The sequence below is a fragment of the Triplophysa dalaica genome, chromosome 24, assembly GCF_015846415.1.
Source record: "Triplophysa dalaica isolate WHDGS20190420 chromosome 24, ASM1584641v1, whole genome shotgun sequence".
NCBI lineage: Eukaryota > Metazoa > Chordata > Actinopteri > Cypriniformes > Nemacheilidae > Triplophysa > Triplophysa dalaica.
Genome location: NC_079565.1, coordinates 2,528,168 through 2,546,384, shown reverse-complemented (window position 1 = coordinate 2,546,384; position 18,217 = coordinate 2,528,168). Strand labels below are relative to the sequence as shown.

At 38.0% G+C, this 18,217-nt stretch overlaps 2 protein-coding genes across 2 annotated transcripts; one reads left to right on the top strand and one right to left on the bottom strand.

The window, feature by feature from the left end:
• Positions 1 to 221: 221 nt before the first annotated feature.
• On the bottom strand, positions 222 to 7,264 carry LOC130414392 (overexpressed in colon carcinoma 1 protein homolog). Its single transcript, XM_056740262.1, has 5 exons — positions 6,738 to 7,264; positions 4,380 to 4,404; positions 4,083 to 4,118; positions 3,903 to 3,979; positions 222 to 1,235 (listed from the first exon to the last, which is right to left on the bottom strand). The coding sequence occupies exons 1-5, from the start codon at positions 6,778 to 6,780 to the stop codon at positions 1,231 to 1,233; spliced, it is 186 nt and encodes a 61-aa protein (XP_056596240.1). The 5' UTR covers positions 6,781 to 7,264; the 3' UTR covers positions 222 to 1,230.
• Positions 7,265 to 8,055: 791 nt separating this feature from the next.
• Positions 8,056 to 18,168, top strand: appl2 (adaptor protein, phosphotyrosine interaction, PH domain and leucine zipper containing 2). Its single transcript, XM_056739468.1, has 21 exons — positions 8,056 to 8,183; positions 9,545 to 9,643; positions 10,620 to 10,679; positions 10,773 to 10,844; positions 11,042 to 11,129; positions 11,254 to 11,295; positions 11,375 to 11,433; positions 11,748 to 11,894; positions 12,442 to 12,524; positions 12,636 to 12,788; positions 12,879 to 13,067; positions 13,465 to 13,507; positions 13,589 to 13,645; positions 13,844 to 13,938; positions 14,048 to 14,197; positions 14,427 to 14,485; positions 14,576 to 14,750; positions 14,849 to 14,885; positions 15,633 to 15,785; positions 15,864 to 15,911; positions 16,134 to 18,168. Exons 1-21 carry the CDS (start codon positions 8,127 to 8,129, stop codon positions 16,263 to 16,265), a joined length of 1,998 nt encoding a protein of 665 aa, XP_056595446.1. The 5' UTR covers positions 8,056 to 8,126; the 3' UTR covers positions 16,266 to 18,168.
• Positions 18,169 to 18,217: the final 49 nt, after the last annotated feature.

Sequence of the window (18,217 nt, the reverse complement as noted above, 5' to 3'; positions counted from 1 at the left end):
TGAAATTTAACACAAAACACCTAGAAATGCTGATTAAACAGGAATTTGGGATGGTTTCTTATTTTTTCATATTTTTTTCATGGCTGTACATATATTTACACGACCTGTGTTTCTGTGTAATTGCTGCCATTGGGTTATGTTTTATTGTGCAGACACACAAATTGTGTGATTGAACCCATAATAAACACAAACGCTTCTTATTCTGAAGGTGACACATCAAGAGGATTTTAACACTGTAATCACATATGATTAAAAGTCATTCCATCAGAATTTCCATCGAATGTCATCATCAAACTCTTTCTGTGTTTTTCCACCCCAGAAACACTCATTTATGACTGTACTTTACAGTTTGCAACCCTCATAAAGATTTCAATATCAAAAGGTTTTTCATTCTCCAGTTCTCCAAAAAAAACATGCGCTGGTGTTTTACAGAAACCGGAATGCAAAACCATAATCAGAAGAACCTCTAATGTCACAATATGATATCCAAACTTGAGTTAAATAGAAGAGATCTATTCAATTTTGATAAAAGTGTATTTAATTTACATAATTCACATACACATAAAATGCTAATAATAGTACAATCACAGGTCACTAACCTGAAACAGTTTTAAGAAAGAGAATAAATATAGGTACTCTTAGATACGTAAATAAGTCGTTTATAACAATAGTTAGGTGATTATCAAAGAGTGTTAGAAAAAACTACAGTCCATTAATGTCATTTATGTCTATTTGGCCATGATAGAGCATGAAATATGATTTTAGTAGTCATGACGACAGACCTCCAGTCATCTTACTGCTCAATATTACAGCTAAGCCAGACCACCAACTTTACACAATGTAAAATATTTAGACACCCTGTCTGAATTTCTCTTTATTCTGATTCTGCAGATCGGTTCTGCCACCGTGAATCCAAATGCCAGAAAATCATCCCGGGTAACTGTCGCCACGTTACTGATGAGAGGTCAGATGGCGACGGTCCCCATGGCAACAGAATCTACACTCAAAGTCACAATGATGCTCAGTGTTCCAAACAGAAGCCTCTGTGTGCCGGCCGTCGTGATGTCACTGTGATGTCATTACGGCTCGATCGCTTCTCGTTGCGCTTCCAAAAACAGCTCTGTTCTTGGTAATCCCGTCTGCTGACATTAAAGAAGTCCATCTCTTCACATACAGCGACTGCATAGCTTTAATCCTAAAGAAACCTTTGTGGTTTCATTTGATCTGCTGTTAGACTGCAGAAGGAAAGAGCCGTTAGTTTACATCAAAACACCAGCAAATGGTTTCATTTGAGGTTTAGCAGATGCCAATAATTGGAAAAGTCGTGCAACTAAAGGACACGTGTGTGCTGTCTTTAACCATGTTATTAAAGTGATGGTGACAGGTCACACACACGCAGAAATCTTTGAAGTTATTTTTGTATGGACCACTTGGAGACACACACACCTGCTGGCATTATTAGTATTATTGCAAAAACAAACGCTGTACTTGTTGGGGACATTTTGACCTTACATGCACAAACTGAACACATTTTCGTTCTCTATTGCGTGTTTGGGCACAATAAGCACCTGCTGTTCAACAAATGCTCTTCACACAATTCAAGAGCACGAAATAAAAACATACGAACAGCCACACAGCACTGCTGAAAGATCTTTGCACAATCTGCCTTCAAGGATTATTCCGGGTTATTAATAATTTAATGTCTATGGACAGCATATGTGGCCTGCTGTCCATTACCACAGGCGATAATTTTAACTGTTCTGTCCGTTCGTATAAGCAAGTGATAAATGCATTTTTTGATTTACTTACAATAGCAATCTACATTTACAATGCAAGCTATGCCATACAATAGTACAATAACAACTAAACACATCATTCATTTTTGCTTAAAGGGGCGGTTCACCGTAAAATACTAATTGTGTCATCATTCATCCTCGTGTCATTTAAAGTGTGACTTTCTTTCTTCAGTGCAACACAAAAGACGATATTGTGTTTGCACTGTCTCAACGGTTTCGTGTTTGGAAGTTTTCCAAAAGTTTTTCCAATGGAAGTCAATGAGGGTTGTTGTTTGGTTATCGACATTCTTCAAAATATCTCCTTGTGTGTTCTGCAATAACAAGAAAGTCATACAGGTTTGGAATGGCACGAGAATGAGTAAATGATCAAACAATACAAATTGTTGGGTGAACTGTCCCTTTAAGAAGTTTTTGCTGGTTGGTCATTCCAGACAGTTTGATGTGATCCAGACTCTCTGATGTCGTGCGGTGAGGTTTTGTAATCTAAGAATTAATATCTGTCTGCTTCTAAAGCAGTTTGCTTCCTGATTCACAGGGTTATTATGGGTAATCATTCCAGTCATTACATGACTTAATCACGACTGTGTCGTCGTGAGGCCTTTCTTCATTCTTTTCGAAGAGAAAGAAGACCTGTAACTAAAAGGTCATTTCAATAATGAGTTATTATATTCTGTTCTCGGATGCACCTAATCACATTGTAATACATCACATAGAGGTCTGTTTGTGGTTTACCATCAATGTATTTTTAGGTCATCAAATCTATTTGAAGTTTATGAATCTTTTTTGAGTTCATCGTGAATCTAGATACATTTGAATTTGTTTATGATTGATGAATCTATTAGTAAATTGAGAATTTGTTTGTAGATAAACTAGAATTGGGTTGTTGTGAATCTTGTTTTGTGGTTCATTTGTTGGTAGATAAATATGCTTAATGAATCTGTTTAGTTAATGATGGATCTATTTGTAGATAAACATTCAATTGTTTGTAGTTCATAAATGTGACCCTGGATGACACAACCAGTCTAAAGTAGCACGGGAACATTTTTAGTAAAAGCCAAAAATACATTGTATTTATCAATTTTTCTTTTATGCCCAAAATCATTAGGATATTAAGTAAAGATCATGTTCCATGAAGATATTTTGTAAATTTCCTACCCTAAATACTTAAAAACTTATTTTTTGTGAGTGGATGGCCTGCTAAAGCACCTCTGATGGACAACTTTAAACACGATTTTCTAAATGTTTAGACTTTTAAGCACCATTAGATTCCAGAGTTATAAATGTGTGTATCTCCGCCATATATTGTCTCATACATCAAAAGAAAGCGTCATTATTCAGCTTTCAGATGATGTAAAAATGTCAATTTCGAAACATTGGCCCAGAAGACTGGTTTTGTCGTCCAGGGTCAGAAATCTGCTTGTACTTCATGAATTTGTTTTTTGTTAATTGTGAATCGGATTGTAGATAAACATGAAGTGGGTTGTAGTTCACAAATCTGTTTGTAATTTATTAATCTGTTTTGGTTGATTATAAATCTCTTGAGTTGGTTATGAATCTATTTGTAAATAAAAATGAAATTGTTTGTTCTTAAATCTGCTTGTTGTTTATGAGTTTATTTTTTGTAATTTGTGAATTTGATTGTAGTTGATCATAAATCTGTTTAGTTAATGATTTAATCTACTGTTAAAAAAATGTGTTAAGTAAACTTAACAATATGAGTCAACACAACGAGTTTGCATCAAGTTCATTGGCTTTACTTGTATTTTTATAACTTTACTCACATTGCATTATACTATACATTTGTTTCTAAGTATGGTGCAATTAAGTACGATCATAAAAGGCAGCATTGTTTTAAAAAAAAACGTAATTGTTTGTAGCTCGTGAATATTTTGTAGTTAATAATTAATCTGTTTGTAGTTCATGAATTGCAGTCATTGAATGCACTTTGGATATGTATGTGTAATTGGATGTGTAACATTTGTGACGCTTGGCACTTTTGTGAGGATGATCATTCCATTTTTGTGTACAGTATGTACGGTCACATTTGGGAGATTTCTTAGCATCTGAGGCTGAGACTGTTATTATAACGTCTCTTTTTATTCTCACCTTTACATGTTGATTTTGATTGGTTAGCAGCTGTGGTCAGGTCAGCGGGAAGCCCCACATACACACCTCCATAGTTCCTGCAGAACCCAAACAAAACTGTTCTGATTCACTTACATAACTGCTGGTTTTATAGCGATAGTTTTATCTTTATTGTAATGAATATATAGAAGAACATCTCACCTTCGTTTCTCCTCATCTGGGGATGGTTCTTCTGTCCTGCAGCAAGAGAACAACGATTCAGGATTATTTCATTTATTGTAACATCAGAAAGTGGACGTTAACGTCTGGTAACTTCTTCGTTAACTGGTGAGATGTGATGGAGGTGTTGGGCAATGATTGTTAATTGGTTAGCGTGTGTTTGGGCCCTCGGGGGCTCACGTACATCACAGTTTCCTCGAACAAGCTGATTAATTCTCCTCCACGATTTAACTATGATGAAATGTGATGGAAATATGTTCGAAATTAAAGATGACTTACACATCTTTGACTGCTTCTGCAGGACCTGTAAGAGACGGAAGATGTTATTTCTCCATGAGATCCTAATGACTACGTTTTCTTATTTCTGTTTAAAACAGAGGTCCGGTTCACCTTAATCCGGTGTAGTAGCTAAAAGAAACGGCCCATTTAATATTCAAAATAAGAACAAGCTTAATAACGGATTTATAAAAAAGGGTAATGTAGGATATTCTATAAGATAAGAAAGAAAGGGAAATGTCTTCTCATTTAGGATGTTGGATGGTCCACAATGTTGATCAAAACATCATTTTCACAAGACTTTAATAATGAAAATGATCACTGGATTCTGTCAGGAGACATGAACTGGACTAAGAAGGATACAGCTTAATGTTTAATTTAATCTCTCTCTCTCTCTCTCTCTCTCTCTCTCTCTCTCTCCTCTCTCTCCATCTCTCTCTCTATCTCTCTCTCTCTCTCTCTCTGTTCTTTTAACACTTCTTTTAGTACTGAGTGTACAGTACAAGTCCTGCCGCTTATCAGTGACTGACATCATGAACACAGAAGAGCTGAACAATGTACGGGTGACCAGATCACTGTAATTCACATTATATACTGTACACACAACACCCCAGATACATCTAAATACATGCTAATTCAAGTTTAATGTATTGCAATGTAACTTAACATAGCAAACGTGTAATTTTACCTAACAGGTAATAATACATAACAGTATATACAGCAGGGTAATATTTGTAGCCTACTGTATTAACAGTAAGAACATTTTGAGGGAAATTTGCTAGAATAACACAGTGAAACATACTCGTTTGTCCTAAAAATATATGTATATTTCTTTATGTGATTTTAAGTGATTTTATAAGTCTATGTGTGGACATTAGCAAGAAAACAAAATCACATATATAAACACTTTAATGACTCCGTTTGAACACAAACTAACCAGCACTTCTTATGTGAGCCATGCGGTAAATAACTATCTCTCTCTATTCTATCACTGCATTGATACTGGAAATCACCAGAGGACAGTTTCCAATAGTTTATTCAGTCTGTCACACAGTAGAAACTACAGTTCTCAAATGTTCAGTTGTGTAAGGACCCCATATTCACCCTTAAAGACAGGAAACACACTAACATTTAACAGGGAGATCTCTCTCTCTCTCACAAACACACACACTCATTAAAACATAGACTCTTTGTTTTGCTCTTAAAGAAAGACCATCTATTATAGATTAACGCACAACCAGAAAACCATTCCACTGATTGTGTTTTTGTTCGCAGGAGGTCACACAAAGAAACCGGGTCAAGGGTCAAGAAAAGCATCCAAGCAACCGCACATCCACAGACGAGATCACCCTAACAAATCAGTCGGCTCTTCTACAGCAGATTTTGGGTTTTATCTTCCTTTTAAATATTTCACATTAGGACGAACTGTAATCTCCAAGAAATCGTATGTTTCCGCGAAATTTCTTAAAAAAGCAACATTCGTGCAAACAGATGTCAGGCGACACAAACAAACTGATGTTACTGATTTCACAGAAGTGAGAAGGTTTGTTCTTCATCATTATGGTTTAACAGCTGGAGATGATTCAGGTGTTATTTCACCTCCAAAAAAAGTAGCAAATATAATTTAGAGGATGGAATTATTTTACACGCAAACAAATATATTTACCATTAGAAACTGTGGATGTCATTTCATTGACAGCCAATAAATACAATAAAATAAAAGGAATTAGTCTCGAGTGTTATAGAGAGAAATATGACTCAAACGATGCTCAAAAATGGGTTAATTGATGTACAATAAGAGTAAAATGAATTAATTTGATGAGAGATGTTACGAGTGCTTTCATATTTTCTGTATTCTATCTGAGCTCAGTTTGACTATGATATCAGAGACATCAAGAGATTATTGGAGATTATTATTGGAGTTGCTATTAGTGACAACATTAACTCATTCAAATATTTTCCTTCCTATGGATCAGCTCAGTCTCTTTATGGAGTGTATCAGCACACACATATCTGACCTAAATACATATTAAACTACGTCCGGAGAGGACGATTAATTAACATCTGAATCTACAACCTCCACTGAATCTGGAGATTCTTCACCACTGTGACTAAAGCAACATTCCTACACATCTGTCTATGGTTGTTTGAGGGTTCCTAGTATAAAACAGAGATACAAGGTCCTAGGAAGGTACAAATGAAGATGTGGGTCCTTCACAGTTTGTCCCGTATAGAAGTCAAATGTTCACAGACGAGAGATGTCTTAAATGGAACCGTCAGAGACACACACATACAAATCCAGAACGGACATGTCCATTGATAAAAGGGCAACGTTAAAATGTGACTCACACTTACACTCACCTCCCGCTGTTGTGCTGGTGGCTGAGGAATTTCCGCATCCCATTTTGGCATGAACACAGCTCTCTTTCTGAAGCGTGATGCTTTGAAGGAGAAAAGCGAGGAGACAGATGAATTAATGAAGGACGAGTCTGATGAGCTCTCTGGAATGCTTTCCAATGCAGCCTGGACCATTCTGCAGAGAGAGAGACCAAGAGAGAGAGAGAGAGAGAGATGCTCGACCCTCACAGGATTCGCTGCTCTCCTCCACCCTGACAGGGTTGCCATGGAAACATGGAGGGAGGGGCTATGCCCTGCCTCCAGTTTCAAAGGTGCACAAAAAGTGAAGGTCTGTCTGTTTTTACGTGTGTCCTGTTAAGTTTGCTGTGTGATATAAAAATATTTGCCTGCACCTCTAGTGGCCACATCTGACTTAGTTTGCTATAGTTAACACTATAATCTAGATAACGTTTGTGTTGTATTTTATGTATTTTTACATAAATATTAAATATATTTACATATATTCAAACTGACGAGACAAAAATGGCATTTCACCTCGTTGATGTCAAACCCGAGGCCTCATTTATAAAACGTGCGTACGCACAGATCTGATCGTAACGCAAAAATAAAAACGTACGTCTTTGACGTGGAAAAGTGCTTTGCGCACGTTACGCCTGAGCACGAACGCACTTTTGCTTGTGCGAGTGCTACAGTTTTTTGGAAAAATAAGTAATTCATTCCGAATGTATAGGCTTTAGACGTTGACTGGTGCTCTTTCATATATCATCATTAAAAGATTTAAATCTGAAACTGTTAAGCTGCGAGAAATTTCTCGACGATTTGCGATTTATAGATTTCACATCTGATCTGATAGCGAGGCGTACACGCGTTTTCTGTACGTACGTTCGTTCGTACGCACTTTGAGAAATGATCGCACGATCTAATTTAGGACGGTTTCTTCGCAACATTTTATAAACGAGGCCCCTCATCTAGATCTATTCTTCTGACCCAAACAGAGAAAAATAGAAACACAAAAGTATTAAAAAAACTAAATTTAATGTAAAAAAACACCCATCTCTAGGCTGTAATAATGGGAGTGTCGTCCAGCAGGCGGCGCTGTTGTATTAAAGGCATCAAGTTTAATGTTTTTAATGTAAAACTGTTTTATCATATTGCGTTTAATAACTTAATTTTTCTAGACAAATACACGACCGCTACTTTGTAGGGGTTATCTACGATTTATTGACGAAAACTACATCACTATTTTTACCCTCGCGTCATATTACTAACGACTACATTTTCCAGCGTTCAACGGAGGCTTTTCCGGCTCCGACAGGCGTCTTTGCGCAAGTGCATGCCGGGAGCTGTAGTCCTCTTTCGTTCATTCCGTTCTCGCCGTCTGCTACGTGAAAGATGCCGGCTGTACACCACAAATTATTACTCGAAGATGCCCTGCAGGACAGTCCGCAGGTAAACATGTGTTTACTGGCGCTTTTTAAGCAGGTTATTTTACATGAGCGTCAGATTTTAATGCGTTTTGCCTCGGGAAAGTTATGATGAGGGCGAGACGCGCGAATGTTGTTGATTGCATCACGTATGCTCGTGCCTTCATCTAAATGTACAATTGTATTACGTTGGAATAAATAAAGTACACCTTTAGACTTTTAGAGTCACCTAGTTTGTATGCTATTGCATGTGTAGGTTAGCTTATAAATGGATCATTCTAACAATTGACAGGCGTCGTGCACGTATGTTGATCATATGTTTACTAACACGAGATATAAACACGCGCGTCTGATGCTTTAATTCGAGTTCAAATCGGTTTCGACTCTATAAAGTTGTAAATGTTGAAAGTGAAGTGCTGTTGGAGGTGTTGTTGTTGTGGATGGGTGGGCCTGTATGGGAAGAGTCAGATGTTGTTTAGTTGATCGGACCTCCGAGAGTCTGATCCTTTACATCAGATCTGATGTCAGCGTCTGATCTGAGACATCGTCGTGAGCATTTTCACATCAGATTAACGGAAAACTACAGATTAGCTTTAGATACACAATATTAGCATCAGGACTGAGACATTTTGGATCAGAAAATCAGCATCTGTTGATTCGTCTGATAAGGGTTTCTAGAATCAGACCTGATCATAACATGACATTTGATCTGAGACAGCATATCAGATCAGAGGAGATATCACAGTATATCAGACTTCAAAATCAGATAAGCAACAGTTCAGACATCGGATCCCTCAGCGTTATCCAAACATAAGACCTGAGACATCTAAAATATAGATCAGACGCAAAAGATATGATGAACATCCAAACAGACACATCATGGTGAACTAAAACAGTAGATCTGAGTATTATATCAGATACACAAACATCAGATCAAATACACAATATTTAGACTGGAGACTTCCAAGATTTTGTAGCATGTCAGATCTCAAATATCACTAATGATGTCATTAAAACATCAAACCTGGAAGTGAATTTATAAACGTTGATCGTAAAGAACCGATCTGAAAATCTCAATTTTCATGTATAAATTTAAACCGTACAACCATTGGAGGTTCTTGTGATGTCTTTAGTCAACTATTCGTTTATTAGTTGTGTGTCTGAGTCATATCCCATAATGCAGTGCGCTTGAGATTACGAGTATGATTTTACGTAAGTTGTCCGCCCTTCAGATTGTATTGTATGTAAAAGAAAGGCACCTTCTGACACGCCCTGCATGCTCGAAACGACAGGAATGGTTTATTGGATCCATTAAAGACCTCTAACAGTGTGTGATTGAAACATGTGTGGAGGAATACTGAATGCCATGTGTGTTTGCCGTCCCAGACGCGTTCCCTGCTCAGCGTGTTCGAGGAGGATGCTGGGACACTCACAAACTACACAAACCAGCTGCTCCAGTCCATGCAAAGAGTGTTTGGAGCTCAGGTACACAAACACATGCACATTCTTCTCATGTTAATGTGACGTTACTGTAGAGTTATTATTTTGAAGAAAACAAATGGTGTTAAGAATCCAGCGTCAGCCTCCGACACACATTTTTGCTGATGTACCCAGTTTACATGAATAATAAAGTAACATCACACAATCTAGTTTTTCTGCTGAATATTTAGTTTGACTTCGAAATGTCACATTTAAAAGTTAAATTTAGTCTTGCAGTCTTTGAATGTAATTATAATATAAATAATATATATTTTGCAAACATGTGCAACTGCAGTATGTCCCCAAAATTCACTATCAGTGTGTTAGATGATAAAATGCTTCAAAATCACTGACCAAACCCATTTCCTTTGTTTCTGTGTGCATTTGGGTGTGTGCACATCTTTGTGTGTGTGTGTGTGCGTCTGTGTTCATATATGTGTGTGTGTGTGTGCGCGCCTGTCTGTGATCGTCTATGTGTGTGTGCGCGTCTGTCTGTGTGTCTGTCTGTGTGTGTTTGTGTTATCGTTTGTGTATGTGCGTGTCTGTGTTCATCTATGTGTGTGTCTGTGATGCGTGTGTGTCTGTGTTCTTCTGTGTGTGTGTGTTCGTTTGTGTGTGTTTCTTCTTTGTGTGTGTGTTCGTCTACGGGTGTGTGTCAATGTGTGTGTGCGTGTGTGTCTGTGTTCGCTTGTGTGTGTGTCTGTTTTCGTATATATTTTTGTGTCTGCGTGTGTTTCTTCTTTATGTGTGTGTACGTCTATGTGTGTGTGTCTATGTGTGTGTGTTTTCGTCTGCGTGTGTGTCTGTGATTGCGTTTCTGTCTGTGTTCGGTTATGTGTGTGTATGGGTGTGTGTGTGTGTTCGTCTATGTGTTTGTTTCTGTGTGTATGTGTGTGTGTGTGCGCTTGTGTGTGTGTGGGTTTGTATGTGTATCTGTGTGTGTATATTTGTTTTTGTGTGTATGTGTGTGTGTTTATGGCAGAATGAAATGGGGCTGGCAACAGAACAGCTTTCTAAGCAGCTCTTGGAATATGAGAAACAGGTAAATTCTCACATCATCAGCAGTAATGACAGCAACTTCTGAAAGTGTGTTTGTGAATCGGTTGTGTTATTAATGACACTGATGTCGTGGCAGGACTTTGCTCTGGCGAGAGGTGATGAAGAGGTCATCAACACTCTGCAGCAATTCGCCAAAAGTGTAGAAGAGGTAAGACAACTGATGTGCGTGTGTGTTTGATCACATGATCTACAGCAACTTGACTTCCAACTCGCTCATCTGATCATTTATTGGCTAACTGATTCATACATTCTCTACTGCTGATCTGAGTGAAGAGAAGAACCCGTCTGGATTCACACATTCTGACATATTTCATTTCATCTCTCTCTGTCTTATTTGAATTCTAGTTGAACTCTCTACATGCTGAACTGGCAACTCAGATGGCCGAAAAGATGGTGTTTCCCATGGTACAGTTCAGAGAGAAGGACCTTACAGGTACAACCAAAACGTTTGTGTCATCTTTCTATTATAAAGTATCTGATTATATGAGTTCTGTAAAGGATTTTTGATGTAAAGAGATTTGATTTCTGTCATTCACGTGATTTTCTTTTGTTTCTAGAGATCAGCACGCTGAAGGAGATATTCGGCATCGCCAGTGATGGTACGAAATAATATAACTTGATCAGCTGTGACGATGTATTAATGCTATTCATGAATTCACATCATGTGTTTCTCCTCAGAGCATGAAGCCGCCATGGTGAAATACAGCCGTTTACCCAAAAAGAGAGAAAACGAAAAGGTACACTTTCCCCTCATGTACTGTATCTACAATAACGTGTTATAGTGTCGCTGTTGGGTGTCCATTCTGTTGAAAAGTGATTCATTCTTTTAAAATGCAAAGCTCTTTTTAAAGCTTTTCATTGATTACATTTTCACAAAACCCACAGGAAAAATACAGCATATATAAAACATAATACATACGCATAAAACTTGAAACATGATTTGTGCAAAAATATTTAAATCACAAAATGCGGAGATACGAGGTGGTCGTCTGACAGCGACGATATGAAACCCACCAATCAGAGCGCAGTAATGAGAAGTGTGTGTGTACAGATGAAAGCAGAAGTGGTGCGAGAGGTGGCGTACTGTCGCAGAAAGCAGCATCAGGCAGCTATGCAGTATTATTGCTCTCTGAATGCGCTGCAGTACAGGAAGAGAGTGGCCATGCTGGAACCTATGCTGGGATACACACGTGCTCAGGTCAGACATCCCACCAATCACAACCGCTCCTCACTGTTAACTCTCCTAACATCTGATTGGCTGAGACGTGCATCGAGCTGTTGTTTCTTTATATGCACATGTTCAATTCATTTGATATCGAAGGGCTTGTAATGATGAACTAGATCGGATCATTTTAATCTCTAGTTTTAAAGGAACACTCCACTTTTTTTGGAAATATGCTCGATATAACATGATATAAATACAGAAGAGTCAAGTTTTAAAAAGGAAAAATATCAAAACTCATTTTTGAACGTGATGCTACTGGTCTAATTGGATTCAATGATCTATGCTAAGCTATGCCATAAGTGCTATCGGCAGACCCGCAGATCGGCAGAATACATTCCAAAACGGTAAAACTCAATAATAAACTCAATTTATTAACTCTCGGTGGGTTGGAAAATGAGCATATTTCCCAAAAAACTGGAATGTTCCTTTAATAAGTCAATTGTTTAATTTTATTGACATTGATTTGTTTCGTGATTTGCATTTAAATGCATTATGGTTAATGTTATCTGACTTCCCGCAGATCAATTTCTTTAAGAAAGGGATGGAGCTGGTTTCTAAAAAGATGGACAGTTTTCTCAACTCAGTTTCCAACATGAATGAGAGGTAAAGATCAGCAAACGTTCCGAAAACACTTTTATACATTTTATAAAACCTTTAATAAAAACAACATTATTGACTTTTCACAAAAACATCTGCCTCTCTCTCTGTGGTCAGTATTGAGTCTCAGTTAGAGGTGGAGACGGAGGTCATGCGCTCGTCTCAGAGAGAGCTGCTCTCCGTGGATGATGTCACCTATATGCCGGATCGTGATCTGACCCCTGTGAATCGAGCGCTGGTTCAGAAAGCGGGGTATCTCAACATCAGGAAGTACGGGTCACTTCTGTCTCTTTGTCACAATACATGATTTCTGCGAGTAGTGGCATTAAATAAAACACAAACAATGTCTCCAACTTGCAGTAAAACAGGTCTGGTGACGACGGCGTGGGATCGGTTGTTTTTCTTCACTCAGGGGGGTAATATGATGTGTCAGCCGCGGGGGGCCATCGCAGGTGGGATGGTTCTGGATCTGGACAACAGCTCCGTCATGGCCGTGGAGTGTGAAGATCGTCACTACTGCTTTCAGATCACCTCACCCAACGGCAAAACGTGTGTTGAACCCCTGAAGCATTTGTGTGCGTTTGATGTACCGAAAAGCAGTTTTCAGATTCTCAAGCTGATTCAGTGAACACTTCTGAGGGACAAGCTGGCATGAAAGTGAATGTTTTGTTTGAGGCACTTCACCAGCGCACGTGTGGGACTGTAGAACTGATCGGTGTTGATGTGGCGATAGATGAGATCAGTAGAACTTTCTGTCCGTGGACCACAAGCTTGTTCAGAGTTTCTTTTATAAACAGAAATATTCCATTTGAATATATTTGTAACACAATGTGTGGCTCATGCAAGCACATGTTTCTTCTCCATTCATTCCTCAGATCTCTTTCTTTCTGATTTGTTATATGCAAAAAGGAATGCATGAATGTTAATGTTTTTTTCTGTTATCAAGGTCTTTGATTCTTCAAGCTGAGAGCAGAAAGGAATATGAGGAGGTATGTAACACACTTCAGTGAAATTAATTATAAAATTAATGACTAAAGTCTGTTTCATGTCTTTATCTTTTGTCTACACAGTGGATCTGCACTCTCAACAACATTTCAAGACAGATTTATCTGACCGACAATCCTGAGGTATCTATCTATCGAGACTGTCTGTCTGTCTGTCTCTCTGTCTGTCTGTCTTTCTCCATCCATCTGTCTGTCTATCTATCCATCTCCATCCATCTATCCATCCATCCGTCTGTCTCTTCTACATCTAGAGCACTATTTATCAGTAATCCTGATGTGAACAGATCTCAGATCAGTGATTGTGTGTGTTGTTTTTTATAGGCTGTGGCCATCAGGTTGCATCAGACGGCTCTTCAGGCAGTGACACCCATCACCAGCTTTGAGAAGAGAGCTGAAGTTTCTCCAAACCCTAACCAGTACTAAAATGATCGTTCTGAGCATAAGAGCCAGATTTATATTAGATCATTCTAGTAAACTCTGGCAATTCTGTAATCCCAATGCCTGTTTTGTTATTGTCCTCTGTAGAGCGAAAACAAGCGGTGTGGCCAGTGTTAATTCTCAGAAAGGCCCTGTAGTCTATGAGCCTGAAGATCTGATCGCTCCGGGAACTCCCATCCAGTTTGACATCGTGCTGCCCGTGTCTGAGTTTCTGGATCAGAATCGAGCCGGAGCAAGGTCATATCACCCTACATCTGATGTCAATGTTTGATACTTTACTGCATATTACAGACTAACACCAAACATTTATTGGGCAGTATTCTCCTTATGGTTTTATTTACTTTTATTCAAAGTGCCTTACAAATGAGAGAACATCTTTTCACATTTATTAGTTTATTTATTATTTTTTTTTTTCTTGTACTGCTGACATGAACTTTATTTCCTTTTTTTTGTTGGAATATGTCAGACGCACTAACCCGTTTGGTGAAACAGAAGAGGACGACAGCGGATCAGATGACACGCACGGTAAGACAAGCACATTTCAACATGATATTTAATGTTAATTAAAAAAAAATGTAGGATGTAAAGAAGATGGTTTCTGTATGTGCACCTCAGATTCGCTCCTGCAGCAGGTGTTTGCTGTGCGGTTCTTGGGTTCGATGGCCGTTCGAGAAGGTCACACGCAGGAAGTGATTTATGAAGCCATGAGACAGGTTCTCGCCGCACGGGCGATCCACAACATCTTCAAAACCACAGAGTCACATATGATGGTGAACAGTACCTGCGTCAGGTACATAAGACTAGAAACAATCGTATGGGAATGTGACTGTGAAGTTTTTTGCACAAGACCATTCAGGTGATAAATGTGTTTTTTGTTTCTGTTGACAGATTGATTGATCCACAAACTCAAGTCACCAAAATCTGCGTAAGTCATTTCCTAAAAATCAATTATAAAGTGACTTTAAGGCAAGTTTGTCAATATATAAAGTGTTTATTTCACAAAATAATATCCCTAACTTTACTCAGAAGTAATAAATACACATTTAAAGCAACATTTATTTGTATTGTACGCTGTAAAAAAACCTGTTGCCTTAAATGTTGAAGAACAATCAGCTTGGCTTTATAACAAGTCTATATCAGGATGTTTTATTGAAATCAAATAAAATATTGGCTCAAAAATTATTGGAAAAATCTAAACTAAGCAAAAAATGTAATAACCTAAAATAAGTGTATGGCACCAAAATTATAATATAATAAAAAATTATCTTATATATATATATAAAGAAATAAATAAATAATAAAATGACAAAAGCATGTAACAAAATAGCTAAAAATATAACTAAAATGAACACAAAATATTAAATCTAAAACAAAACTTTAATTCTTTTAACTTACTATTTTGACTTGTGGCTAAAGGTGTTGGTATAGCTTATAAAAATATCATTTATTTGTTGAGTTGAAATAATGTAATAAAGTAATACAAATATTTTTTTACAACGTACATCGTTTTACATTTTGCTTTATTTAACTGACACGTTTATAAAACTTGGACTGCACTTCTGTCCTTACATTTTGAGAAACTCGCTCGTGTAAACTTCACTATTCGGTGACTCTGGATTGATTTATTTCTCTGCACTGAATCTTTATCTCTGTTCTCTGTCTTGTCTGTCAGTTCCAGCTGAAGGACGTGTCTCAGTTCGCAGCCCATCAGGAGAACAGCAGGCTGATGGGTTTCGTTCTGGAGGGGAGAGATTGGACTAACGGAGGAGACGGAGAACCTTCCTTCAGCGTGTTTGTGTTCGAGAGCAACACTGAAGGAGAGAAGGTGCGTCTGCAAACCCTGATACTGATATCTCACCTTCATTATCAGAATAACCCATGAAGTTTGCGCTTTCTTTTACAGATCTGCTACACTATTAACTTGGGGAAAGAGATCACAGAGGCCAGGAAGGTAAGAGTGCTTCAGTCATGTGATGTGATTTTATTCCTTTGAATTTGATCGGAAGGCTATAATAGTTTTAATGTAATTCACAATGCATGTACTTCGACAGAAATAGATTTGGTATTAGTGATGTCAACAATACGAAGTTAGTTTCGAAATTATTTTCAGGAAGTTGATTCATTTAGGTTTCATGTCTCCTCTTTTGAGCATCAAACTGTGTTTGTGTATCAGGACCCTGAAGCGCTGGCCCAGCTGATGAAGTCGATGCCCCTGACAAACGATGGAAAGTTTTTGCTGCTGGAAAATGAGACGGGAGACGCAGCAGATGGAGTCACACCAGATGACCTTGAGTCAGAGGCCTGACCTCAAACACACACGCACACACACACACACGCGCATCTGCTGCTGTCCTCTGATCTCTAAACACACTGCACTCATTATACAACACGCATTCAGTTCAGATGCTGTGAAACTGCTGTGAGTAAATCACATGCGGGTTTACATCAGATTCTTAGTTCAGCCACAAAGTTGTACATTTTCTTATATTAGAAAGCAAGACTTTCTACAGTCTCATACGAAGATGTCTTCAGAAAACGGAAAATATGACGCACGAGTTGTATGGGCTACTTAAAATGCTTCCCTGGTTTCATTTTTTTATGTCTGCGGAAGAAAGTTGTGTTTAGTTGTGTGAAGTGGTTCTTTAAAGCAGCGATCTGTAACTTTTGCCTCTCTGTTGCCTTCTCTGTTTGAAACATACAATAGCAGATTGAAGCCGTGGACAGGCTTGACTTTGAGCCTGCGAAGAAAGTCGGACGGTGGTACAAAAATGGCCGGGCGCAATTCCCCACTTTTCGACGTTTTGATCTTCTATTGATCTCACTCACTCATGTCAGAGTTCACCAAACTTGAACTTTGCGACGCAGCAAAATGCGAAATATTGTTCAGTCACATTCGCAAGTGATGAATGGAAGTCAATGGAGAGAAAAGTCAAGTGTGACCGCGGCTTGACATAGGTCAGATTTCCCACACACTTGCAACAGAAAGTAGGAATGATCAAATATTAGTGCAACTAGGTGTCGTGGATTTGGGAGACTAAACACTTTTTAAACACTAACTACACTTGTTTAGTATTAACCACAAAGTTACAGATAGCAGCTTTTGTTGAACCATAATATTTATGTGAGTTTGTTTCACAATGCAAACTTTTGGTCATAGGAAACACAAAATGTACATTCCATTCACATCCACTTCATCATTCCACTGTCATCACAGCTTTCAGAGAACACATGAAACTGCTCTGAATCCCACTTTACAAACTCATCATCCCTGTGAAGTATTCGAGATCACTGCATCATAACTCACTGGATGGTGAAAGGTGGCAAGATGAATCTTTTAATTTTTTAAAGGCGACTTGGAATGCGAGCTGAAGTTTTACGCTTTATGAATGAAGTTTTATTAATGTAAGGTACTCCTAGATACGAATGCTTATGTTAAAAAGCAAATAGCATGTTATAAACAGGGTCTGTGTATTGATGCAATTTTATATCGTGGCATTAGGAGTTTCAATTGGTGTTTGTATGACACAAAGATATGCACTTTCTATTGTCATCGACGCATGTACTTGTAAACTGGGATTCAGTCCATTATTTTTTTAATTTGATAAATAGTTCCACTTAGGTTGTTTTGGATTCCTGTATTTTTAAACACTACATTGAAATCAGACCTCTTTTCTTAGTAAGTTAATACATTTAAAGCCTAAATACAGTGGAGAGAATTTAAACAAAGGATCTATAGATTGGTATATAACAACAACTGTGCTAGTTGTGTATTATCTATTTTGTGGACAGCATAATAATTTTCATTCACTGTGTAATATTGTGTCTTACAGTAGCTTTACAGACCACTACATTTACGTTACAGTTCATTTATAACATTTGTTTTTTGCTCTGAAGGGCTTTTTCTCCGTATTTTGTCTGAGTTCACCTGTGTGTTTCCTGTAACATTACCGAAGGAGACAGTTCAATCACGTTTCTTGGTTTACAGTGAGCTGAGCTGTTGTTTACATACTAAGCTGATGGCGAGAGCTTTAAAAGGCAAACGTGATCTCAACATGTAACTCAAAATATATCTCTGTCCGTTTAACATGTGATGAGCTTTAGCATGTCATGCTGGAAAATAAAAACTATTACCGTACGAGCAGCGGTTATTTTTCTGCCCATGTAACATGCACCTGTCTGTCTTTTCAGTATGTTAAACTTTAATAAAGCTTTGTGACCGTTTCTAATTCCCTTTCAGAGTCGTGACAAATCTCACAT

What these genes read in the sequence shown, in the direction of transcription:
- LOC130414392 (XM_056740262.1), bottom strand. Translation starts at nt 6,780, where the DNA reads ATGGGATGCGGAAATTCCTCAGCCACCAGCACAACAGCGGGAG. An exon ending in CACCAGCACAACAGCGGGAG is followed by an intron (nt 4,405 to 6,737) that starts GTGAGTGTAAGT and finishes CGTCTCTTACAG; the next exon opens with GTCCTGCAGAAGCAGTCAAA. An exon ending in CCAGATGAGGAGAAACGAAG is followed by an intron (nt 3,980 to 4,082) that starts GTGAGATGTTCT and finishes TGGGTTCTGCAG; the next exon opens with GAACTATGGAGGTGTGTATG.
- appl2 (XM_056739468.1), top strand. Translation starts at nt 8,127, where the DNA reads ATGCCGGCTGTACACCACAAATTATTACTCGAAGATGCCCTGCAGGAC. An exon ending in CAGAGAGAAGGACCTTACAG is followed by an intron (nt 11,130 to 11,253) that starts GTACAACCAAAA and finishes TTTTGTTTCTAG; the next exon opens with AGATCAGCACGCTGAAGGAG. An exon ending in ACCTCACCCAACGGCAAAAC is followed by an intron (nt 13,068 to 13,464) that starts GTGTGTTGAACC and finishes TCTGTTATCAAG; the next exon opens with GTCTTTGATTCTTCAAGCTG.